At 44.9% G+C, this 25,669-nt stretch overlaps 1 protein-coding gene across 3 annotated transcripts; it reads right to left on the bottom strand.

The window, feature by feature from the left end:
- Positions 1–205: 205 nt before the first annotated feature.
- Positions 206–23,148, bottom strand: gas2l1 (growth arrest-specific 2 like 1). Of its 3 annotated transcripts, none has more exons than XM_085786812.1 (6): positions 21,897–23,148; positions 12,691–12,798; positions 8,545–8,641; positions 7,301–7,610; positions 5,045–5,130; positions 206–5,008 (listed from the first exon to the last, which is right to left on the bottom strand). In XM_085786812.1, exons 1-6 carry the CDS (start codon positions 22,596–22,598, stop codon positions 3,012–3,014), a joined length of 3,300 nt encoding a protein of 1,099 aa, XP_085642938.1. In that variant the 5' UTR covers positions 22,599–23,148; the 3' UTR covers positions 206–3,011. The 3 variants fall into 3 exon arrangements, with proteins under 3 accessions (XP_085642938.1, XP_085642937.1, XP_085642936.1); XM_085786811.1 differs by having other exon boundaries at positions 206–5,011; XM_085786810.1 differs by having other exon boundaries at positions 206–5,130.
- Between the last annotated feature and the right edge of the window lie 2,521 nt (positions 23,149–25,669).

A 25,669-nucleotide genomic window follows, 5' to 3' on the forward strand; every position in this document is an offset into this window, starting at 1 on the left:
TTTTTGTAAAAATCTGCATATAATCAGATATCAGCCTGTACAAATGTGGATGATTACACAACAAACACAAAAACCACATTATGTATGAAGAATAATATTGTCAGTATCGACTTGGGTTTGACTCCTTTCAGAGGGGTCATGTCGCAGTCGGACCTCCCCATTATTCACACTGCTGTGGCTCCTAATGAAAAAAAAGGTGTGCTAATTCATGAACTTCAGAGGAAAAGATTTATTACAAGAACAACTTGACAGCATTTTTAACTTCAAAAAAACAGTGAAGTCTTGCAGTATTGCTATTTCATACATACAAATTCCACAATGTCAAGCAATCTGTACATTTAACTTAAGTTTGAGTGAAAATAACATTAGCAAACAAAAAATTGTCTGATCATGAACATTCAGATTTCGCTGACTGGGGGAAGAGTGCGTCATGAAATTTATGTGCAGGAAAAAGCAAAAATATTTTTGTGATTTATTACCAAACGATGACATATTTGTATGAAGTCACAGTTCACAAAACTGGCAGATTTTGAAAACCAGCTGATTGAATTAAAATATCTGCAAATAAACCAAAAGAAATGTAAAATAATTACAACACATGTAAATAACTGGTAACCAGCTACATATTGGATCAATGCAGCCCAACCAATACTGATAGATCATAAATTAATGTAAGAATGAGGAGTCAGTACTAAATCAAATTACTGTATCTCTGAATATTGCAGAACACCCCGAATATGTTTAGTTTGTCTATGGGGATCATTCCAGCTTTTAAACTGGCAACATTTTAAAGTATTATTTGTGTTTATAGTGTAGAGAAAACTGGAAAAGCTTAAAATGCCTCACCTCAGTTGGATTTCCCTAACACTTTCTCACTTACAGTACTTGGGACAGAGATGTCACTTAAGCCCAGTGAGATTTAATTTCATAAATAAATAAATTAGACCAACCGCACACCTGACTTTACTCCAACTCTGTACATCTTCTCATACCGTATATGTACACAAAGATATGCACACACTTTTTTTTTTTAACCCATTCACTGTGTCAGTGCCCTGCAAAAAAACACCGTCAACATCTCCCTTACTAACACTGACTCCAGTTTCTCTATGACAAATAGATTTAACCCCAGAAAACACATTTTTGCCTAGGATAGACAAAAATCTGTTTGTTTGTTTTGTTTCTGCAGGACACTGACACTACAGTTCCAACTATTTCACCTTCAAATATATTTTACAAAGTCCAAACCTGTTAAATACCAAAAACAGTGGTACTATAGCTGGAGCTGGCCTCTCATACTGATGACAACTGTTTAAGAGCTTAAGAGGAGAACCTTGATATCCAGTTACAGTATCTATTATTCATGCACCGTTATACACATGCAGTCACTCAAGTCAAAACCATTCTTCATCCATCAAACTTCACCTTATCATACCATTCTTACTGGCTCCATTGACTCTAGTCAGCACCAGAACATGTCACAAGAAACAGAACAAGTGGTTTCTATGTCAAGAAAACAGCTTTTTTCCTGTCTTTTTTTAGTGTCATTAAACCATGTCATTCTTTAGCCACTAGATGTCACCATACATTGGGTCATGTCTTTGAAATCAAATTTCTAAGTGGGTTATCTGGCTTCTGGTGTTTCCAAACTAGTGGTAAGATTGAGAGGCAATACATTTAATACCCTTGTCAAGAATTGTACACCTATATCAAGTATCATTTATACTAAAAATTGGCAATGTTCCTCACTTTTTCCACATTCAAACTCTCCAATTCCTATTATTAGAAACAGTAAATGGTGGCAATGTAGTGTAACCAAACAGATACAGATTTTAGTGATGTCGAGCAAAAACATTCAAAAACTAACCTGCGAATACATTTTAAGGCAAATGGAGTTGTCAAGGCATTTCAAACACCAATATTGCATAGCTAAGGCAGCAAAGAACTCAATACAGTGAATATGTACATTAGACTGTATATTCAATGCCTCTTTATATACAAAATGCCCACATCTCTCGGTGAGCTCATCAGCATGTATTTACACATTCATTCTCCTTAGCGTTTGATTTCTGCACACATACGTATTCATCATTGTATTCCAGAGTACTGTTTGGTCGGATGAAGAACTCAACGTATCCGTTTCAGTGACAATGACACAAAGTAATATAATCTTCACTGCTCCTCAAGTGTTTGCACTTAATCCACTTATAAGAAGTTAAAATGTTTTACTGCATTAAACAATAACCTTGAAAGTGTGTGACACATTGAGAAACATATTATCTACCTCGACTACATCAACTGATTGTGAAGAGCTGACATCATACAGTAATAACAACATCAGACAACTGTACAGACTAGAGATTGGTAGTGCATGTAATGTTCATAAAGTCACGAGAAGGATGGGGGTACCTTTGTCTATGTTACCTATTAGTATACTGTAAATATGTGTAATATTGAGACATAATGTGAAGAGACTGAAAGTATCACAGTCCTTAAACCAGTAATTTGACTACCAAGGCAAGCAGAGATGTTATGATGAAACCACAAGAGGGAGCTAATCGATCTGACTAAAGGTTTTTAGGGTTTACACTGTTCATAGAGTTGCAGCTTTGAATCTCTGGCACTTCACCATGCCCCTCGGTGGGGCACATGGCAGCACATATGCTCTCTCTCTCTCTACCTCTGTGTCAACCATGAGAATTTCACAAGTATCCTGCCAAAAAAAAAAAAAAAAAAAAAAATCCTGATTGGCAAAAGCATCCCCATGCATACACAAAAACGACAGTTAAAGTAGTATTAAAAACCATTCCTTTGGTAATAAATAATTTGGCTTGAGTGCAACATAAAAGCAATGTGAACGCCCCGTAGTTACACAGGGGAGAAACTAAGTGATGTTTGACATGCAATGAAAACAGTCTACAGCCCAGTCGTAAGTCCGCGTTCTTTCCTTTTTATACAGTAGTTGAAGTTCATGACAACAACCCCCCCATGTCATACCCATCAGTTTTGTGCTACATCCAAGCTTCAGTGTCCAGGCTTCCTGACTGTCCAGGGTAGGAGCAATCTTTGTTGCCCATGGCTGCAGACCGTGGCTGAGTATGGATCATATCTGCAAAGGCCTGGTGCAGGCTCTTGCAGGTGGCTGGACGACCGGTGGAACGGGAGCTCTGAGGGGACAGCGGTGGCGTGTGGCAGGGTGAAAGAGTGTTCTGAGCTTGCAGATCTCTGTAGCTGACCGGCGTAGGGATACGTGAGGGGCTGTTTTCCGGCCTGTTGTCGATGCGAGGCCTGATTCTGGTTCTCAGTTTGTGCTTTGAGATGGGGGCTACCCTGTCTGCCTTCTTCTGCCCTCTCTTAGTCTGCAAGACTTCTCCGTCTGTGTCTCCGTTGGCCAGGGGTGAGGATGGCGGGGGCGACTCGGAGCGCGATTCGCTCAAACTGAAGCACATGGAAGAGGTTTCGCTGGAGGAGTCCTGGAAGGAGCAGTCTTCAGAAGGGGGGAGGGGCACAGGCGATGGACAGGCCTCTGGGGGCGGGAGGTCATCGCTCCCGTCACCGTTTTCCAGGTCGTATGGTAAGTTTGGCTGGTGATTCTCCAGAGGAACATCTCCTTCGGGTGCTGTGCCCCAGCCAAGCTCACCCTGCTGACCTGTCAGCCCCCCGGTAGGAGGATAACCTCCATGGTCTCCGTTCATATTCCTACAGTGGAAAGCAGGTTGTGAGGGGAGTGGGTTCATTAAACTGTCCGACTCTGCCTCTCCAAGGACAGGCAGCGAAGATGGGAGTTCCCTCTCCTCTATGCAGCTAGAGATGGCCGGCAGCTTCTTAAGACCTATGCCGCGTTCCCCCCAGGGCTCAGGCTCTCCTTGGCCAAAGTTGTGTAGTCCTCCAAAGTTGTGTCCATAATGTAAGTGTAAAGGGTCCTCGAGGGGGAAGTGACGGGGATTGGGCCTCTTGGATTCCCGGAGGTCGGGCAGAGTTCCTATCTTTGCCCCCACATTCAGGGAGGAGGATGAGGAGTTAGAAGAGGAATAAGCAGAGTCGGTGACATTAGGATCAGTGAGTGTTGGCACCGGGTGTGTCCCAGCTCCCTGCAGGCTCGCTCCCCCCGGGGCTTTACCAGACCCGACCACTCTACTAGCCTGCTGTGTGTTGGCCAGAAACTCAGCCTCGAAGCTGCGATACAGGTCCTGCTCCTTCTGGGGGTCTAGTGTCGGCAGCATCTGGAAGCCAAAGCCCAGTCCTTCCTCCTCGGGCTCCTGGCTCTCCAGGCCGGGCCAGTTCCTGTGGTGGCCCCGCCCGGCGGAGCGGGGGCCCTGCGACATCCGAGGGGAGCGAGCAGCGTGATGGTGAGAGTTGCGGGGAGATGAATGTGGCGACCGCCGACCTCCCGAAGTTACCGGTGGCAGCAGCCTGCCTTTTCCTACGGAGGGTGAGCGAGGAGCGGGAGGTCTGGGGGTGGTGATGGTCTTTTTGCTGGGGGCGCAGTTATTCGTCTGGACTCCTTTAACAGGTGAGTTGGTGCACGAGGACGACTGCCTCTTGGTGAAGCCGCCACCGACTCTAGGAGAAGAGGGGGGCAGTTGTTTGGCCCGCAGCTCCTCTCGTCTGTCCGACGGTGGGGGCTGAGGGTCTCTGTAGCAGGAAGCGGGACTCGGGCTGGCGTCACTGGACCGAGTGCGGCTGTTTAACTTACTCTGGCTGTGGGAGCGTGGGGCGTGGAGCCTCCTCGGGCCCTCGTTTCCTAGGGATCGCCCCCTCTCTGTGCGAGACGTCCGTGCGCCGTCAGAAGGTCCTTGCGGTGGGTTAGGTTTGAGTATCGGGGCAAGTGCAGGACGTTCGCGGGATTGACTGCGAGCGCGGGGCAGCGAGGGGCGCATGGAGGGGGTCTGACCTCCCGCTCCAGTCCGCTCAATCATGTGCCTCCCCTCCTTGCGGTTGACAAGTAAAACCACCTCTTCACCAGACCGACGTGAGGCACCACCGAGAGAATACCGCCCTCCTCCTCCTCCTCCTCCTCCTCCTCCTCCTCCTCCTCCTCCACCTCCCCCTCCTCCCTTAGATGAAGCTGTAGAGGAGTCACTGTCTCCAGAGAGGCGTCTTGTCACCGGCATAATTGTCTCCTTACCCCTATAACATAGAGAGGAGATAATGTTATATATCAAATCAAATCAAATAGCCTTTATTGTCATTGCAACAAACAAGTGCAACACGATTTGTGGTGCCACATCCATTCCAGGGCTAAAAAGGGCTAAAAAAAAAAGACTAAAAAGGACATGTAAAGGACATCCTCAATGACACACATGCATACTCACATTATTAAAATCAGTATTATCGATAGAACCGGTAAGAATAAATAGATATTGCACATTGATATTAAGAAAGTGCTGGGTTTAGTGCAGTGGTGCAGGGTTATTTTGACTGGTTGCTGTGGTTAATAAGATTATTATTAACCATTAAATCATTATTTATAATAACACCATCTCCTTAAAACAAAAGTCAGAAATTCGACAATCTCAGATTTCACTCCTTACACATGTTACTCCACAGGTGGTACAGGAGCAACACACTACCTCTGACAGATTTATCATTTACATCATCTTCCTTCGTACCGTGAGGTCGTATGTAATGTGCGATGCTGAGGATTTGTGATTATGTCCCAACCTGCCCCTGCCACTTCCACACACAGACACACAGACAGCGTTTCTGCCCTAAGTCTCTGTGTTTCTTGGAACAGTGGGCTGTGACAGCCAGGGGGGGATTATGGGGACGATAAGAACAAGTGGGGGCAGGATTAGACGTCTTGTAGATTTTCTAACCCAACACACTGTGCTGCCCTTTCTCAACCAGACACCGCTCCACTGTCACGCACCAGTGGGACCATCAGGTTTAACTGTATAATCAGCTCATAGTTCACTTACAGTGGTACAAAAACCTAGATAGATTTGATGAGTACATGCACACATTAGAGTGTGTATTATAAATTGGATATTTAAAGAGTCAGCAGAGGCTGTGTTGGTTGTGTGACTATGAAAATTGAAGCTGTGTTGAAAAATTTAATTTTAGTCGCAGTTCATTAAATAATGTTTAGTCTGTTCCTTCGCCATTGGTGATGCATGACGCATATTTTAGGTTTCAAGGTTCAAAAATATTTCTAAAACTTTTAATGCATCAGAAACAGTTTATAAAGCTGTTGTGTGGGATCCATGATTTAAGACAAGTCATTCAATTAAGGAAAGACAGCATGGCATGGTCACATGTTTTGAATTCTGCTGGTAAAGAGAAAGTTTTCATTAGGTTATTAATCGGTGTGTTTATTACACCGCAGCCTTCCTCAGAAATTACATCCATGTATATTCAGACATGGTGATTGGCCTGCATGGAGCCCACCTGTTGACCTACTTCCCCAGTTAGCTGTGAACAGTTGTCTAGGGATAGTTGTCAGATTAGTCTTTATCTAGTCTGGCACACTTGAAAAGAGATGCCCCACCCACACAGGGTTAACTCAGATGAGCTGCTGCCTTGACGTCTGGTCCGAGCCATCACTCCATATAGAAATGAGCCGAGCACTGGCCGGACGCCAAAGTAAACCAACTTTCAGCTCCTAATTGTGTTCAACAATGGTGCCCTCACACTCTGACATAGGGGAAAGGTATGTGAGCAACTAAACTTTTTGCCAGCTTTGTGGAGAGAGCATAAGCAGATCTCATTGTCTTTAAATCCCACAGAAACAGTTATATCAACATGCCACCACCCTGGCTGTCATTCAATCAGCCTGCCCACCTCACAATCACGGCTACGCCTCTCCAGAAGCACATGGGAGAAGGAAGGATGTGTGGTTTTTATTTGTCACTGGTTAGATACCGATTGGTACCATCTGTTTGCCATGGCAAGAGAAAAAAAAAAGAAACACTTCATACAGGATCTCAGTCAGTCTAATTAACTGAATGAAAGTAGAGGGAGAGAGAGCTGAGTCGACATGTTTGGGGTCTGCCTTGTAACCAGTGGGAGATGCTGTAGATGTGGCTGATGGGATGGGTTTATCACAGCAACGTCACCTGAGATTAGATAAATCTGCTCTGGTCTAATCTGTGGCGTCCTGACATGTGTGTTTGTTGTGTATACGGCCTGTTCTATCTGGCCATATGTGTGTGTGGGTGTTTGTGTTTGTGGGCAGGAAAAGAGCAAGTGGCAAAAAGTGAGTGCGTCCTGACTCCTGCCAGGCGACTTGTGGGAGATTAATTTCTTATCATGGCATCACACTTATCCACTCAACGTTTGCGTAGCCGTACCCACTCACCTGAGAGGATTAAAGTGGCGAGGTTCTGAGCGGTCTCGTGGTGGCCGTGGGAGAAGCGTACGAGCCGCGCCGGAGTCGGGCTCAACGTGGACAGAGGTGTTCAGAGACCGGCCCGTCCGCGTGGAGGAGGAGTGGGCGCACGGGGCAGCAGGGGGCTCCACGGAGCGCCTGTCCGGGGGCTTGTAAGGAGCTATGCCATCGTTTCGCCAGTGTGGACCCGGGCTGGTGGAGCGGGAGGAGTGGGCGCTGGAGGACTTGCTCTGGCCGCCCTGACCTTGACCACTAGCTTTAGCCTGGTGGTAGCGGTGGGCTGCGGAGACAGATTCATAACAAGCTGTTGAGACAACGAGACCTAACGAGGATAAATCACTTAAAGGTCCTGACATGCATCATATCTAACCACATCACTACCGCCAAGCTGTTAGATAGCATCAGCAGATAAAATACCGCTGCTCCGTCTCTGAGCCAGACTGACGCTCCTCTGATTGGCTCGTGAACACAGATGATCCCACCATTTACAGAGGGCATATATAGAACACAGGCATATTTCCATAATCGCTTGATACCGCATGACATGGCCTCTTGTGGTAAGATATGTAACCTGATTGATCCCACATGATGTGATTTCAGATAGAGTCAGCTGTCGAGTCCAGGCGGTCAGTCCCTGACATCATCACTTCAGCAGCAGTTTGGATAAGGAGAGACAGTCTCGCCCTGCATAGTTATGAGCATGTATCACTGTGCTGCTGGTCAAAGTAAATATCTCACAGTTAGGTGTCTGGTTTATTGGCAAAAAAAAGAGTCTTTGTGTTGAGATGAGCTGCTAAACAGATGTGTTGTGGGATCAGGTAGTGGTAAAGGAATAACAGAGGAGTCACAGTGACCACCACACTTTCCATTACCGAGTTCAAGCGTCAGTTTTCCAGATCTAAATTTCTTGGCTGGATGTGATATTAGTCAGGGTTCAGGTAGACACAGACCGATTGTCGCTGGGTGATGTACAAATAACTAACCAGTCATCAGTGAAAATTAAAAAAGGTTAAAGAGATAGAGCGCACAGTGGTTCTGAATAACAAACATGATCCTCTTGACCTTCACGGTGTCTGCTCCTAGGCTGAACATAACACATCAGATAGAAATAATGTGTTTACAATCTTAAATGCGCTATGAATTATGCAACAGTGGGACAACAGTGAAGTTGTTTTGTAAGGGCCTGCTGACAAGGGAATAGGAAATGACCTCACCGAAAGCAGCACAGCGGCACGGGTCATGTTTGTCCAAATAGTGTTCTAATGTATCCCAGCCCCCTCCGACACGCACCATCACATGAGTGCGAAGGACCTGAGGCAAGAAAAGAGAAAGTAAAGATAAAGAAAGAGAGAGAGTTAACATACACAAATAAATTAGATAATTCAACAACAGATTATGCAAATGTTCACCGGTGGGGGCAGCTTGCTGAAGGCTGGCTGGCCCTCAGTGTTACGTAACATCTAGATGCCCCCCCCCCTCTGCCTTTCCCTCCTCCCACAATTCCTCTTTCTCCCACATCACCCCCAGCTGCTGCCATTATGAGGGCTGTTCATTGCCATGCCAACTCACCATTAAAAAGAGTACGGTAGCATAATAAAGAGCCAAAATGCTGCGTGTGAAAGACACTTTTTTTTGCCTCTCAGCTGGCTTCCCCGTGTTTTCAGAGGGTAGCAGGGTGAATTAGCATGGTAACAACTCACCCCCGCTGTCCTCAGCTCAGACCAGAGTTATCACGGAGAGAAGCAGGGATGAAAGGGGGCCTGGATAGTCACAACAGAGGGGGGCGGTGGAGTAGGGGGCTTGGGTGGGTGAGGGGGGGAGATATGTCACTTCGTACTCTCCTCTGCTTTTTGAGGCACACACATACACCAGATCGGGCCAGAGAGCCTCACTCCCTCCAGGCAGAAGTCGCCTTCACTGAAGCAGCACACTTTGCCTGATGTGTCAGCTCTGCGTACGCATCCCCTGCCTTGGGTTGTGTAATAGGGTCTGCCAGACACATGTTTTAAAGGTTGGGCCCGTGTCTCTGGAGGGCTGGCGGGGGCAAAAGCCATAATGGTACATCTGTATAGGGCCTGGCACCGATTTTTATTTCCACCAAATCACACGTGGCACGGCATCTCATCTCTGGATCCCTGACCAGAGAGCAGCGATCAGAGGCAGGCCGCGGACACGACATCTGCGCCAAACTCTGACCCCACCTTCTCTCTAATACAAACCCTGTCAATCCACTACAAGTCTTTTCATCGGCCTTGCTCCCCTACTACATCAAATCCATCAAAACAGCTGATCTGCTTATCTCTATCAGACCTGAGAGTATAAACTGCTTACTCTCCACTGCTCTGGCCTTATGTCAGTAACAGGTTTACGGTTTGAGTGATGCTGCCAGTGAAAAACAAGGATGCACGAGTCTCATATCATACTCGTAGCATCAGAGTGATATTTACCTGCACTATAAAAAGATCATAAAGGTCTGCTGACAAAGATCCTCACACTGTAGAGGTATAAAGATGCAACAGGAGCAGGAGGAACAGACTATCTCCAACACAGATAAGATCTGCTGTCACTGACTTTTATTTTAGCTTTTCCTCAGTGGTGTTGTTGTGACATAGCTTCATATCTCCACATAATAACTTTGTTATTGTTCTTCACTTGATAGGAAGAGTAGCTGCCATGATGGTAGCAGCTACTGGGAATCCAAATAAACTACTCTCTTATTGCAGTGCGATAATTGCACGACTATAAAGACAATTATTGAGGGTCATAAAAAGCTACTTGCACAGTGCTAATTTCCAGACTGGGTTCATGCAGTTCATCGCAACAGTCTAATGATAGACACTGTTTGATAATACAGATCCCTATACTGAGACACAAAATCATCAGCAGAGACTGTGAAAAGTGTGAGAGATAAAAAGACAAAAGCAGATGTATATAAACAGGGGCTAGACTTGCAGTATATTATGAAATTAAATGATTAATTAATGAAAAAAATTTCCAGTATAGACACAAAACAAAATTTGTGTTTTGTTGCCTTCTCTACCATTTGTTACCATTTCCAAAAGAGCTTTGTGCGCATTTCATATTTTATGCATAACGCTGCAGCAGCAGCAGCGCTGGGAAGCCAGCTGAGGCCGAGGAGATGTTTTGGGACCACGTTTCATTTTAGAGCTGTGGATAAACAGAGAGATCTCCCAACCACTGAAGGGGTATCACAGTCTTCACCAGTATATATAGAGAGAGACCCGATCCCTGTTTCTATGGCAACGGTGAACAGAGAGGCTTCTTGTCATCATTGCGTGGGCGGGATGAACCAATTTCTCCTTGAATCTTGCTGGTGAGTTCAAAAAAAAATTAAGCTCATGGTTCATTTCAGCTGTTGTGCCCCATGACTGAAGGCATCTCCGCCCTTCAGGAGGGGACCTCCCCGGGGACAAAGATGGTCTTATTAACACCCCCCTCCATCCCCGGCCCCTTCTGTTCAGTCGGCCCCATCGCCCATTTGCTTTCTTCACTTCAACCGCTCGTTCATCCTGAGATCCTTGTCACAGCTTTGGCAGTTCAATAGGGGTTTGTTGGCTTTCAAAGCGGCTGCCCGCTTCCTGCCCTCACAAGAATAAGGGAAGTGTGTTGGGGGCACTTGTAGCTGCTGGGGCATATGCACAACCACTGCTATCCCCAGTGAGGAACCAGGAGAGGGAGGAGACAGTGTGAAGAGAGCTAATCTGACAAGGCAAAGGCTCCAAGAAACACATGCGCGCACACACATAATCCACATACAGGCCAGTTAAATATGTCTGTCACATTAACATGGCTGCAAAGCTAAAAAAGAAAAAAGAAACTGATGAGGGGTAGAGCGGAGGCCAGAAACGTTTTTATTTCTGTTGAAGGAAGGAGCAGTTGAGGGTTCATTTATAATTCAGATATGCCTTGTGGATTTATGTTTTTAATTTTTCATCTGCCTTTAAATGTGTCTTATGAAGCTTGCAAATATTATAATTCAGGTTTGACATATTATTCTATAGAAAATTATTGATTTCACTTAAATATCAACAGATTTAGAAATCAACATCTTATGTGTGCATTGGTTGTTGATGTAATTATCTATTAAAACCCTGTTAAAATCATAACATTTCACAAGTTTTTATGATTTGGGTGTCAACTCAGTATATGTCAGTACATTTTAATCTTTAATCCCTAACAATTAACCCTGCTAAATTCAAAACCTGTTAAATCCTACAGCTCTCTGTGTAGAAAACGTAGGTAGGCCAAACATTAAAGCATATCAAATGTATCATGTCTCACTGTTGGGGAAAGTGGTGTCGTCCATTGGAAAGAAATATTGACATAAGTAGCAGATACTGGCAGCCTGATCCTATGGAGGCAGGCAACTTGGAAATGTACCCACAGAGTCCATTAATCTGTCTGCTGCACATTTTAGGTAAGTGAGACAAAATCGATGGCTGGTATCACCCACCTCCCTGCACAGTCCTCTGAGGCCTGAATGTGGTACAGTGCAGCTCTTGAGATGATAACTGAGACAAACAGTCCAGCAAAAACAGGCCGGAGCCAAGATAAGGACCAACCAGGAAATGACCTAAAAGCTCTATTTTGTGTCTCAGTGGAAAAAAAAAGTAGAGTCTTGGGAGTGGGCCAGATGAAGGCCAATGTGTAAACACTCACATGAGAGGACAAAAATCACAGTGCTGTTACATACACTGTAGATTCACTTGGCTTTGGTGCAGCGCCAATCAGCTGAGTGGTTTTATCTGTGTAGATAGCCTTGCTCTTCTTGAAACAACATATGATGCCATATGCCTGCACTGTTATGGCTCCATGCAGTTACTGCAGGCCTCACTGTCCATCCTGCCATACTGGGCAAGGAGGCTTAGGTACATATACAGCTGAGTATTTAACCTAACCTTGACTCTCAAGAATAACTCAGGTTTATGATTTATCATTATGTGTGTGAGGCAATCACACTCACACATATGATTTTTTCAGCAGGTTCTGGTTAACCAGCACCCTCACTTCAACGTCCACACAAAGCCTGTTCAATTATTGTTTTACTTTTTTTTGTCCTTGAGGTCACCCTTGTTCCTAAATCTCAGCAATTAACATGCTAATCTACAATGGGGTGGTACCAGCAGGAATTAATGACCAAAATCGTTCAGCTTGATTATTTGTTTTTGATAATATTGCTGAAATTCAATGAGGCAAAACTGAGAAAACCAGGTTAGTTATTTTTGGATGAAGCAGACTCAACCTGTAAAAAAATAAGAAGTGGCGTATACCCAGTCTTGTAACATAACGAAAGATAATTCTACTTGATGTGAAGGTTTTTCCTGGCAGTGGCAGCTCACCCTAATGAAGATCAGTGCACTGGAGTCTCCCACTTTGTACTTCCCCTCCGATACCTTGATCATAGGAAACTGAGCTGGACAGGAACATCGGCCCAGAATCTCACGCACCTGAGGAGAACAAACACAGGACATTTTAAGAGTCAGAGCACACAACATGACACCACACACACACATCTGAGAGGAAACAAAACAGTGATCCCTTCCTGCTCTTGAGGTCAGTGAATCCGTATGTATGAGATCATGTTTTTGTTTTGCCACATATCTGTAACAGTGACCAGAGCACCGCTGGCACTGAGAGCTGTGTGTCAGCAACATAATGACTCTATTTTATGGTGTGAGAAATGAGCAGCCTTGGCCGCCTGAGCGCAGGAGGGTGTTGGAGTGTGCGTGTGTGCGTCATCTCATCTTCCCGTCGACTTTGCTCTCCAAACACCTACAGAGTGATGAGAGGCCCCGCCCCACTCTCATACCACATTAAAAAGCCCCGGCCTCGTCGCATCTCTCCAGAACATTTCTGGGTTAATTCAGTTCAAACCGCAGAGAGTCACAAAAGCACCAAAATACATGCCATGAATGAGCTCCCTCTCCAGCTGTCTGGGCTGTTACAAGACAGCGTTTCTGCTCGTGACATCATACGCTGAGGAGGACAGAGAGAGAGAGAGAGAGAAAGAGCTCGGGAAACCAGAGAAGCGGTGGAGATGATGTCAGCACACAGCAGGCCCCGCGCTGCCAAGGGGTTTGAACTGAGAGCCGGTGCCCTTGCTGCGGATCGGGGGTGCTTATTAGTCAGCTGGAGTCAGACACAACTGCAGGGTGGGGCCAGATCCGCCCGTGTTAGTTAGCACAGGCTGGGCTCTCGCTTGCACACAGGACAACTTTGATGCTTTTCTTGGCGTCTCTCTCAGACAAAAAGCGTGTGCGTACTTGTTGACCGGGAGGGAGAGAAAGTCAGGCAGCAAAGTGAGAGAGGGAAAAGCGCAGGATGAAACTTCTCCATGACTGTGTGCGAGGGCAACCGTTAGATGAAAGCACGGAGGGTGTTTTCTTTTATTGATTGTTTAAGTTATCAAAGGTGCGTTAGAGGTTTTGAGCTCCCACACTTTGATGTTTTAGAGTACTTTTATGCCGTACACATGGGTCAGCGGAATATAGCTTTGCTTGTGTGTGGTGTGTGTTGGCCTGCAACATTTTATTATGGCATGAAGGAGGCACGTGTTATTTTCTTCAAATAGCACCTTCTTTCTTTCCCATACATATCAAAGAAGGGAGGAATCAGACTATAGCCTCAGCACCTCACCCGCCGCTCTGCTCCCCTCTCACCTGTTCTCTTCCCAACCCTTCGTTCCCTCCCTCTCCATCTCATCTGCTTTGTTGTCTTTCAGCTTTTATTTTTTATGCCTGTGCTCCGGTGACCAGACCCTATATTTGTCTGTCTTTGTTTTGCTTACGTTTCTACATCTAACCACCCGTTCTCTTTTCTCTCTCCGCTCTGTCACTCCGGCTGTTTTCATTCTGTGTCAGTAGGTGGACGAGCCCTGTTTGGAAAAACCCCAGCCAGTGAGTTAATGGAAAGATTGCTATGGCAACATAAGGACATTACACACATACACACAGCCTAACCCTTCCCTTTTTAACTGTACAGTTTGCCTTCTTTCGTTTTTTTTCATTCTCGCTATAGTAAAGCCTTTCTCTCGGCCCACAAACACCTCCCCTCCAAGAAGCTGTTCGGCTGAGGTCATACGTTTTCCTCCAGAGGGAAAGGTTGAAGGACTCACACAGTCTCATATGAAACGCTGCACAGGCATACACAGTCACAATGAGGGTGTTTCAATAATTTAATCAATAGCGCCGTGACATTTTGAAGTATTTACTTTTCCGTCGGACCTTTGGCACGATGTGTGTACACTTCCATGTCTTGGCCGTGTCAACAATGTGGGTGCCACTCAGGCCGTACACACTGAAACCAAAACACACACATGCAGTCACACACTGGGAGGGAAGGAGATAGAAGGGTGAGGGGCCAGACAAGGTCACGCTGCAAACATGAACGGAAGTGGATCTGGAGCACTGAGCAAAAAGTGAAGGATGAATTATGGATGCTGGCTGGGTCACAGCAGAGACCACTTTCAGCAGGAGGCCGCAGATGTTTTTGAGAAGGAAAAGAGAGAAAAAATGGAAGAGTGACTGAACAATCCACAGCACGCCCCTATACTGGGGAATCTGCTGCATCTATCTTAAGATAGGAATGCAGAGATGTTTGTGCAAGACCAGGGAGTGAAAACATTTTCACTATTGAGAACAATCACACGACATTCAAGTTGAACTGAGCAGCTGGCGTCGCCTGCATTGCAGTTTTAATGTACAAGAAACATATGCAGTACATATTCCCCCTTTAATGATCCCACTGTCAGAATCACGTCATATCTGGCCGAGGGTGATGTGTCAACAATCTCTTTATTCCTTCCTTCCTGGGGCCCACTAACATCTGAAAGAACATTCATGGAGGAGATAGGCCGAGAGACTGAGGCCTGAGCAAACCCTGGGGATGAAGAGAGGAAATGGGAGGGGCGGTTGGGGCAAGATAAAGATGTTTAGGTTGTTGTTCCTCACTTTCTTTACTGACTTGTAATAGGAACCAAAATGCCACACAGGAATACTTGATATAATGATATCAGGACTGGATAATGTACAACATTGTTTTATTCTACGTATGTTTGCTGAGGTATGGTTTTAATTTACTGGCTGTTGTCAAGAGAATACATGTAATATAAATCATACTTGCAGACTGGGGTCCAGATTTCAAGTCTAAGAAGCCACTCATCCATATGAATATTTGTGTGTTCTTCTCATGACTCAACCAGATGTGTGCAACAAACAGTTTGATATAAAGCTTTCCGTCAAAATAGGGGTGGTAGCCTGTTGCAAACCGGTTCTTTCATGACTGCTGCGCCAAAGGATAATTATTGCAAAACGCCCAACAAAAATCTTTAAAATGGCGGGGAACTTAACTCATCTCTGCGGGAATTTACATGAGGTCTGCTTCCAGATTTGTCTTCAGCAAGACAAATTAGACTGGAAGAAGTTTACGAGAGAATAACGTGCTCTCAACAATGAAAGAAAATTGGCTCGGCTCATATGGGTTGCATTTCAGGGTGAGTTGGAAGGATTTTAAAAAAAATGACACAAACAACGTAAGTCTTCCTCTGTCATGACTGGAAACCTCCCCAAGATGAACAACGTCGTCATCTGATAAGCACAGAGAGGCAAGAAATCTAGGCCACAGGGGGTGGCGCCCCCGGATTGGCAGGAGGAGATTTTTTGGAACTTGAGGGATTATTGCTCCACCACCCACATGTAAGCATTCCTAGAGCCTGTGAACGCACACTGAAAACAACTAATTATCAGAGCCTTTCCTCACTATTAAAACTGCCGGCCTGACAGCCTGCATAAACAGCTACTCTCGCAGACAGCCATGCTAACATCTCATAAACAGGGAACAGCCTCCTCTGCACAAATTGAACGTCTTTAAATAACATCTGGGGTAAACTGAGGTTATGAATGACTGTCTGAATGAATATGAACTGATAATTACGTTTTCTAATTATGTTGAAGCTTTAGCCTGATGGGGCTGAAAACAGGAGAGACCATGGAAATATTTAAAAATAGTATTTGGAAGCCGTTAGCAGTGGTCCAACAAGCCAAACTGGCTGAGACAAGACAGAAAAACAATGCTGGATAATGGCCTCAGGGTCACGTACAACAACCACTCAGTGCAGGGTAACACAGGGAGACATAGAGGACTTTGGCACTGAATATAATTGAAGCATGCATGAAAGTTTATGGTTTGACCTTTGGAAAGATGCATTTCATTTGCTTTTTTCAAAACACGATGATTAAGATAAAAACTGATACCACCTGTCACATCTGCTGCCATTTAAATGTAGAGTACAGCCAAAAGCAGATTATCTTATTTTAGCACAAAGACAGCCACAGGTGAGCTGTCCTCCTGCTTAGCACCTGCTCACTAATTAACTGAACCTAGCTTGTTTGTTCAACTAATTTTTACACAACATTATGTGACTGTATCTTAGCTTGGAGCAGGAACTTCCTGAGTTTTTTGTATTTTTATATAGCTACACAAAACTCTATAATATTGAGGGAGCTTTAATTGTGCAAGTAAATGTTTTTGTCACCTTTAAACTCAGCTGGTCTATAGCTCTTTTGCCCTGTTTCCAGTCTTTATGCTAACCTCAGCAGCTCCTGAGTCCAGATACGGAAGTGGTTTTGTGCAGGAATATATATTTTCCTAAAATGCTTCACAATTTCTTTAACTGTTATCAATAATAACATGCTTTTCATAATCTGTGCTATATGTTTGACCAGGGTGAAAAGTGTAATCATACACCAGGGCAGACAACATCCACTTCCCATTCCCTGAAAATCGATGCCTGTCTTCTGGCCATATGACAAACAGTCCATCTGGGGCCTTGAGGATATAGGAATCTAATGGATGTCAAAAGCTGTGAGGTGAATAACTACCATATTCATCTGTTTCAGTGGAACAGCAATGTAATCACTCACTGCACAGACCTAAATATCCGGCCGGCGTCAACAACACACTCAGCACTCGCCCTTGTGACAGGCCAAGGTTAGGAGAACTGATGTCTTTCCGAGGTGGCGTCTCATTCTGACAGTGTCCACCTGTGACCGGCTCCAAGAGGCTCGCGGGCAGGGACAGGAAACAACCAGACGACTCACACAGACACACACCAAATTAAATGATAATCATGCAAACCATCAGCTGATAGCATCAAGCGCCGCAATAAAAAGATAAAGTGGGCAATATGCAAAAGTGTGGACTCAGCTGTTTCCACGTGCTCCCTGCTGCATGGAAAATAGTGGAGTTGAGATCCGCTCTGTTCTGTTACTATGCAAAGTCTAAAGGGAGAAATAACCTTTCAGATACTAAACCCCTCAAATGATTGGTGCCTGTGAAACAAGAGGGAGAAACACTGAAGGATGCCACACTCTCTCAGCTAAGCGTACAAGTGTGACCCAATGCAAAACACCATGACCTACTTTTCCCTTTCACTCTCTCTACTGTAGCTCTCCCTCCCAGAGAACAACATCCATTGCAGTCAGGTTTTAACAAGGTGTGATACTGTAAAAGTCACTCTAGGCACATTCCTGTCCTTACTCTTCCTTTATTTCCTGAATGCATGAATTGAACCATAAGGTTAATGGAGCAGAGTGGCCAATACATTCATAATGCACACAATCTCTGTCTTTATCACCCCTCCCCTCCCCTCCCCTCCCCTCTCCCCTCCCCTCTGCTCGGGCTGGTGTTTCCTTCCAAAAGATTGAGATGTCAGCCCTTGATTACCCTCGCTGCCAACAGTGGCAGTCTATTGGTTTCCCTCTTTTCCATGCCACCAACAAGACATATTGTTCTGCGCTCTTTGCTTTTTTTAATCATCTCCTGCAGAGACAGAGGTGGGGGGATGGGAACGAGGCATCGCACATATATGAACTAAGCAAGGGCTGAATATTGAAGCCTCGGGTGAGAAGAGACGTGAACCAGTTTATATGATTGAGCAGAAAGAAGGAAAAAAAATGGCTGTGAAGGAAGCCGACCAAAGACTGTGAAGCTCTTATGGTCTGTTGTTTAGATGCCTATGCATGGAGCAACTGTGAGCAAATGGGAGTATGCACTAAGTGAGTCTGCTTTTAATTGTTATACATGTGTCAGTGTAGAGTGCCAGCACATGTGTTTTTACAAAAAGCCCAGACCCCAAGGGCAAGACCTAGAAAACATACAAAAAGCTTATTTGTGTAGGTAGATGACCATGTCCATTTTGCCTTAGGCTCAATGCAGCATATAGGAAATACTGATTTGATCGAAGTCGCTGACTTAATCCCTCTCTAGTGCCGATATGAAACCAAATCCCATAATGCAAAGGATAAACTTTATGTTTATGTGGATAAACAGTATAGAGATATATGAGCCAGCTGCTGTCTGCGCCACTTCGGAGACAAAGCGACTCCGGGAATGGGAAAACGACTCACAAGTATCACTGAGTCAAGCTATGATGAAGGAAATGAGACACCAGCCACTTCCCTAACTGTAGAGTGGAAAGCCGTCCCACAGTGACATGAGTAAGAACGTATGTAGTGGCAGCTCAGTGGGAGACTCAGCAGTGGTGAGTATTTATATGAGGCTATCTGTAAGCAGGGAAGTAAGCTGGATACACAACAGCTATACTTAAGATCATACACCTATTGTATCCAGGAGGAAGCTGATAGGACACATCACAATAAATATAATGAGTTATAAGCAATCTGGGTGAAACTGTAACTAGTACTAACTGGTGAGACACATGTATTGTGGCTGTACAGCCAGATGTCCTAAGGAAGAGCTGTACTACAAGTTGAGTGATGACTGTTCGTATACTCATTAGAATAATGACATGTAATCCTATTACTGCTACGCCTGTATAGTCTAAACAAGAAGATTAGTTTGATCATCCAACTTCTAAACAATGTACAGAATAATACGCAGTTGCTAAATGTACAAATCTCATTAAGATGTTAAGATGAAACTAATGCAAAACAGTCCACCAGAGTTATAGAGAATAGACAACAACTAAAAATATATATTTAAAATGTGATCCTATATGCAAGATATTCTGTTGGATTGAACTGATTTTCTCTAACTAGCTAATAAACTGCAACCTGAAATATTTGATGGTCATTCATACACTGCATAGGTTGATCTTTTTCTACTAGAGTTTTGACGGAATATGAGCATAATTGAGTGTACACATGCACTGTCAATGTCCTGGATTGATGTTAACCTTCACTATTTGTTGTTTGTTTCTACATTGGGGAAAATATGATAACTACTTGAGAGCTCAACATTTGTATCGTCTCAGTTTGCACAAGCATCTAAGGCTGCTGTAAACATCTCTGTGGGAGTTAATGCTCTGGTAATTAATTGATGACACTTCGTCAATAATGTTATCAAATATGAATAGGCAAATTTGTGACTAAATTGTGATATTGTGTTTTCTTTTAAAAGCAGCTATAAAAAATTAGGTCATCAAGAATGAATACAATTGTCTACCAACAAAAATCAGTGAATACTACAGTGATTTTTAAAAAAGGAAGAAGAAATATAACCCCATCATGAATGATGCAGCAAAGTCGCCTTTGCCTGCAGGAGTGAGAGACGCAGACACAGTCTGTGTCACAGCTGTGGACCAATGCCACTATCCCCCTCTCTCTGACAGATACTCATGCCTACCAGCAATGAGGTTTCCAGTAATTACAAGACACTAATCTCCTGCAACGCCGCTACATCAGACTGATACAAAGACAAGTGCACAAGCTCTCTGCAGGATGAACTTGTGACGGCTGTTACAGAGGACCGAGAGGCCTGGTGTTCTGCAGTACGAGCTGGTTGAGCAGACATGGACCAAACTATTTAAAGACAGATGAAGTCATTTTGATGCTTTTCCTGGTAAATATTCACCAGTGAACATTTTCAGTGGAAGTGTGTCTCACACAAAGTCTAGGCCACAAAATGAGAACTGGTCTGGAGCTGAAGTCATTACACAGGATGTGTTGATATAAGTTAGCAAACACTGTAAACACCCTTGATAATACTGTACTGTTCTAATCTTAGCACCTCTAGTTTGAAGAGCCTCGGGTTGCTGATGTCGACTGCTGTGCAGTGTACATGCAAGCAATTTTCTGACGGCTGACAGGGAGGATGGGCGAGATTTTATTCACCAGACACATGATGACTGGGAATGCCACATCCTAAATCCGTCAAAGGCGGAGACTGTTCAACAGATGACACTGTGCACAAACACGTGTGTGTTGGTGCACCGAGGACAGCGTTAGTGCCAGTGATAAAAAGGGAGGGACAGGCATACGCTCTGTAGCTTTCCTGTGATCATTTTGTCCCCAAAATGTAGTCGGCTTGTATAATCCTCAGCAGCACTCAGTCATGAGTGAGAGTGTGAGGACTCAGACAGTCTGGATACGAACAGCGCACATCCTCCTCCACATGCTCTCCTATTTCTGTCCACAGAGGTCACAGTGGAAGAGCTCCACTGCGCTGCCTGGACGAGCACGAGTGTGACTGTCAACTGCCTCTCCTCCTCCCTCCCTCCCTCTCTGCTGGCCCTCCTCGCATCTCTAGTGTCAAAGACGGACATTGTTCTCTTCATCAGCATGAAAATATTAACTTCTTCCCCGCTCACAGCCCGAGCATGTGTTCCACCGGTGCTGCCAGCCTGTCTTGCTCATTAGCCTTCCCTCTAATGAGATCTTTGCTGCTCCCGTGTGCGCTCAAGTCCAGCCGGCATGGCCAGGCAAAGGTCGACCAGTTCAACCGGACAAATGTTGGTGTTTTGAATTCCACAGGCACAGGAGCTGTATTAGAGTCAACACGCCCGGAAGGTACATTTTCACTAGCGAGCACTAGTGAAGAAGCTGCAGATCCTAGCAGTGAACAACCCTCCTGGTTTTTCAGGATGTTATATTGATTATTCCTGATGGACAAGCTAAATTAAAGAGGCTGGAGGTGACGGCCATCACTGATGTCTCTCTCACAGAAGCAGAGCTGACATTTGTAGGCTACGAGGCAGGAGAAATGTCACACAGCTGACCTTTGACTTTTCGAAGCTCTCCTCAGGGAGAAATCAGGAATTTGTGTGTCAAACACACACTGACCCTACAGGTAAGCAGGCATTTACCAGCATAGTCACAAAGCAAAGTTATGCCTAGCCTGCATGTTTACACTCGCACCACAGTGAATCTATGGGCTGCATATCCTCTTCATAGCACCTACCTGGTCTTTTCAGAGAGAGGGTTTCACTTTTGACACTTATCTGTGTTGTAGTACTGTGGGAGGGAACAGCTGCTTCATACTGTTAAGCAACAGACAAAACAAACTGGATATTTACTTCTGATGAAGGCCAGAGGGTGAGATGCCTGTGGGAAAAAGCTACTGTATTTCTCACTAATGTGTAGTGATGATTAAACTGTGTGTAAACCATAGTCTGGAGCATTGAATCACTGTGTAGTTGTGAAACATTTTGGGATTTCCATGTGGTCAACTAGGGTTATTGAGAGCAGTTACATCATAATGCTAATAATACAGAGAGGCTTTGAATTTTATCTTTTCACTGGCAACTCACCAATTCATCCAAATTTCGCATGTCACATAAAACTCTCTTCTGCGGCCAGATGAACGGCTCTGGTTCAGGTTCACTCTCATCCTCCACACTGTGGCTGCTCTCCTTCCGACTGAAACACCTGCTGGGCGGACTCTGCTCCACCGGCTCCCGTGCATCGATCCGGAGACTCTCCTGGTCCCGGATCTCCTCCTCGATCTCCTCCTCCAGCTGGATCAACATGGGGGCCAACATGCCAAACTTGGCCCCGCGTCGCGCCACCTCCAGGAGACACAGGACGAAATTCTTCTCGTTGCATCTCTCCACCAGGTCGTTGGTCTCGAACATGAGCACGTCCTTGATCCACAGCTCCTGTCTGCACCAGCTGATGAAATTGGACACGTTATCCCGCGCCACGAACGAGCCGGCCATCACATTACGCGACTGAAAGCCAACATCTTTGGATGGCACTTTCATGGACCGCGCAGCCTCCGGGAACTCCATCTGGAAGTCCTGCGCGGCGCGGTTCACGTTGTTGGCGTGCCGACAGAGGGCACAGCCCGTCTCCAGCCCCTCCATGAAGGTGTCCGCAGTGATATCTAAGTCATACAGCGTGTTCAGCCATTCAGCCAGATCCTCCTTCATGGCGTACAGGTATTCCTCGCTGGATTTAAAGGGCCGGATACTCTTGGAGGCGGCGGACTGGATGTTGCTCTGATCAGCCATATTGTCGGATTATGTATCAATAAAGTCTACTTGATGATTCCCGATTGTCTCATTGCACAACTGCGCTCCAAAGCCTCATCCGCAAAATAGAGCGAAACAACCGTGTTGACGCACCCATGCCGATTTGCATGTGCGGTTTCTTATCGGCGCTCCTTGAAGCCATGGCTTTGTGTTGTCAGAAGCATTTCGGGATGCGGAGTGGCCCTGGCGCATGGATGCGTTTTCCGGATGTCTCTGCGAAACCCGTTTCCTCTAAAGAGCGCATCGCCGGGTCCCGGAGCGAGGACGAAACGGGATCATCCCGGGACATCGACACACACCCATGCGTCGACCACCTTTTCTAATCCACCCGGTGGCCGGTGGATCCTCTCACCCGCAAAAATCCACGTGTCACCATGTCGGTGTACGTGTGTGTGTGAGTGTGAGAGAGAGAGAGAGAGGCGGTCAGTCCAGTCTGCTCCTCATCGATGAAATCACGACCACTGCGCTGCACTGAATCCACAGCTCATCTTCCCCGCAAATAGGCTCAGCCCATGTTGCACCGCCTCTCGCACTGAATATGTTGACCTGCTGTAGCTTAGAGCAGCAGAGCGACTCGGTGGCACATCCCATTATGAGGGATAAACGCTCGGCAGAGGAGGAAAACTTAACCCCATCTTCACCAACTCGGCACACAGGCTACCCTGACCTCCAATAAACTGGTGGTTGATGGTGGTTGTCATGACATTCATTAAGCACTACAGATTGGCAAGGGATCCACAGCCTATACATGTTACCAAAGTCTCTTAAAAACATAACATAAAGCAACACTCACATCTTTGAAACTACCTATTATTCATCATTAAGTGATAATAATACACCATAAAAGTTCAAATCAGAAGAAAAAATAAATGAGCTACTTTAGGGTGTTTGTTGTGGCCTTTTTCAAGTTGTTCAGTATGTTACTATCACTGGTCCATTCATATGTAGCCTAATAGTTGACTGGTGGAGGTGGAGTGATGGGTATTGTAGTCTAAAAGGACTCATATTTGAATTGTTTATCTTTAATAATGACATGTTATAATAAAACGTGTAATAAAACATGTTTTCTTTCTTAAAATGCAAAAGTACAATGGGAATACACATACTCGCTGCCAATGATCTGCATATACTTTTGTTGAGATGGTGATGATTCAACAGTATATGTCTTTGCGATGATGTTGGATTGACTGTGCTGTGTATGTGCGTGTTCATGCTGTTCTGTTCAGCCTGGGAGAAAACAGTCCATGCAGTTTTATGATTTCCATGAAGGTCAACACATAAGGTGGCTTCACAGTCTCTCAATAAGCAGGTCTTTGTGTGGACTCCTCACCAAATAGCCTAAAGTGACAAAGGTCTTTAAAGTCAGCATTTCATCAGCATCATGAGACAGCCACTGTGTGTAGTGGAAGAAATTCCCTTCCCACTGTGTAATCGTACCAATGATTAAAAGATACGAGGAAGGGGAGTGTTGAGCTTTATCAGCCTTGTTTCAAACTCCTGTAAGTTTCGCAATCAATGTGTGATTGTTGGCGTGAGAGGTATTGCACAAATCAAAGATCTCACAAAGCCAGTAAACCCTGAAACAGCAGGAGATTGAGGATTAGAAGGAGAGATAGAGAGATACACTTATAGATGGACAGTGTTATCCAGTCAGGTTAAAGAGGCTGTGAACACAACACAAGACAGAAGCCAATTGAAGAGCACATGATCCATTGTGTGCATGATAGGAAATGTTTTTGTCACATAATGCACAGAGCTATGGCTGGAGTCCACTTTAGTGTTTATCATTAGGTAAACATGGATTTCTCCACTCCTTCCATATCATCTTAAACAATGTCACAGACCAGAATGAGGACAGGTTGTGTTGGAGGTCTATTGACTCATCTCAACCGGAGGTGTGAATCCTGGGTCAAAAGTTGTAGGCAGAGACCTGCTTTTCAGGTTTAGGTGGTGGAACAGAATTTTGAAAACATCAGGGAAACCTGCTCAGGGCTTTAAAGACACCATCCGTCTCGAAACAACCCAAATCTGCAGCACATGATTAGAAACCGCTAGAAATCCAAACAGATCTTTTAATCCAAACTCAACAGGTCCAAGTTTTTCATGTTTGACAGTCTTTGTGTAATGTCTTGGTGGTTTCTGCTTCTTAAAAATCTTTAGGAAACAGAAACTATAATTTTGTTCACCAACTCCTAAATTGTTCAAAGAACATCTGACTGTGCCTTTAAAAATCTTTTCCACCATCTCATTTCCCCTTTAAACAAACTCTTTAAAATGTGGGCTCTCCTCTATTGGAGCAGCTCGTGTGCTCTCCCGAAGTGTGATTGTTTGAATTAAAGTAAAGCCCACGGCCAAGAGGGAGGGCTTGTTTTCATTTAAAAAAACAGGCATGTGTCTGTTTAAGAAAGAGAGAGTGAGAGAGAAAGAAAGAAAGGAAGGGAGGGGACGGAAGAGAGAGAGAGAGTGAAAGAGAGAGAGACAGAGGGGGAGAGGGAGAGAGGGAGGGAAGAAGGTGGGGGTTAGTGAGATCATTTTCTGGGCTGGGATGAATCAGCTTTTCTGTCAGTAAAGAGAGAGGGAGAGAGAGAATTCAGCACTCTATTAATCCACACGAACAACTGGCCACAGCAAATGAGAAGCACTTCAAGATGTCAGCTGTGACTGTGGGATATCATGCAGGATCTTAGGTTAAAAATAATTTAACCACATACACACAAACCATGATCATTTTATCTTATCAAATGATTTTGTGATCTGACGATCAGCTTTTTACAATCAAGGAAAGACCTTTCTTTCTTGGATTTAAATCCACCCTTTGACAAGAGGGTCAAAGTACAGTGATCCTGGAGTTAGACAAGATTTTTGCCTCTTGATTTTAACCCTTTCAGAGAACTCAAACTTGGGAGTGTTTTTAGAGAAAGCCAAGATGCTGAATTCACAGCGTTTTCCAGAAACACACAGGCCTGCTCACTGTCTGCATCGTGGAGGTGCAGTGGAAAACACAGTAGATGAATGAATAGAAAACATCAAAGTGCTATGGGACGGTCTCA

This window comes from Trachurus japonicus, chromosome 9 (assembly GCF_045865225.1).
Source record: "Trachurus japonicus isolate A0001 chromosome 9, Traja_1.0".
Lineage (NCBI taxonomy): Eukaryota > Metazoa > Chordata > Actinopteri > Carangiformes > Carangidae > Trachurus > Trachurus japonicus.

What these genes read in the sequence shown, in the direction of transcription:
- gas2l1 (XM_085786810.1), bottom strand. Translation starts at nt 22,598, where the DNA reads ATGGCTGATCAGAGCAACATCCAGTCCGCCGCCTCCAAGAGTATCCGG. An exon ending in GTGCACTGATCTTCATTAGG is followed by an intron (nt 8,642 to 12,690) that starts GTGAGCTGCCAC and finishes TTCTTGCCTCAG; the next exon opens with GTCCTTCGCACTCATGTGAT. An exon ending in GTGCCGCTGTGCTGCTTTCG is followed by an intron (nt 7,611 to 8,544) that starts GTGAGGTCATTT and finishes CTGTCTCCGCAG; the next exon opens with CCCACCGCTACCACCAGGCT.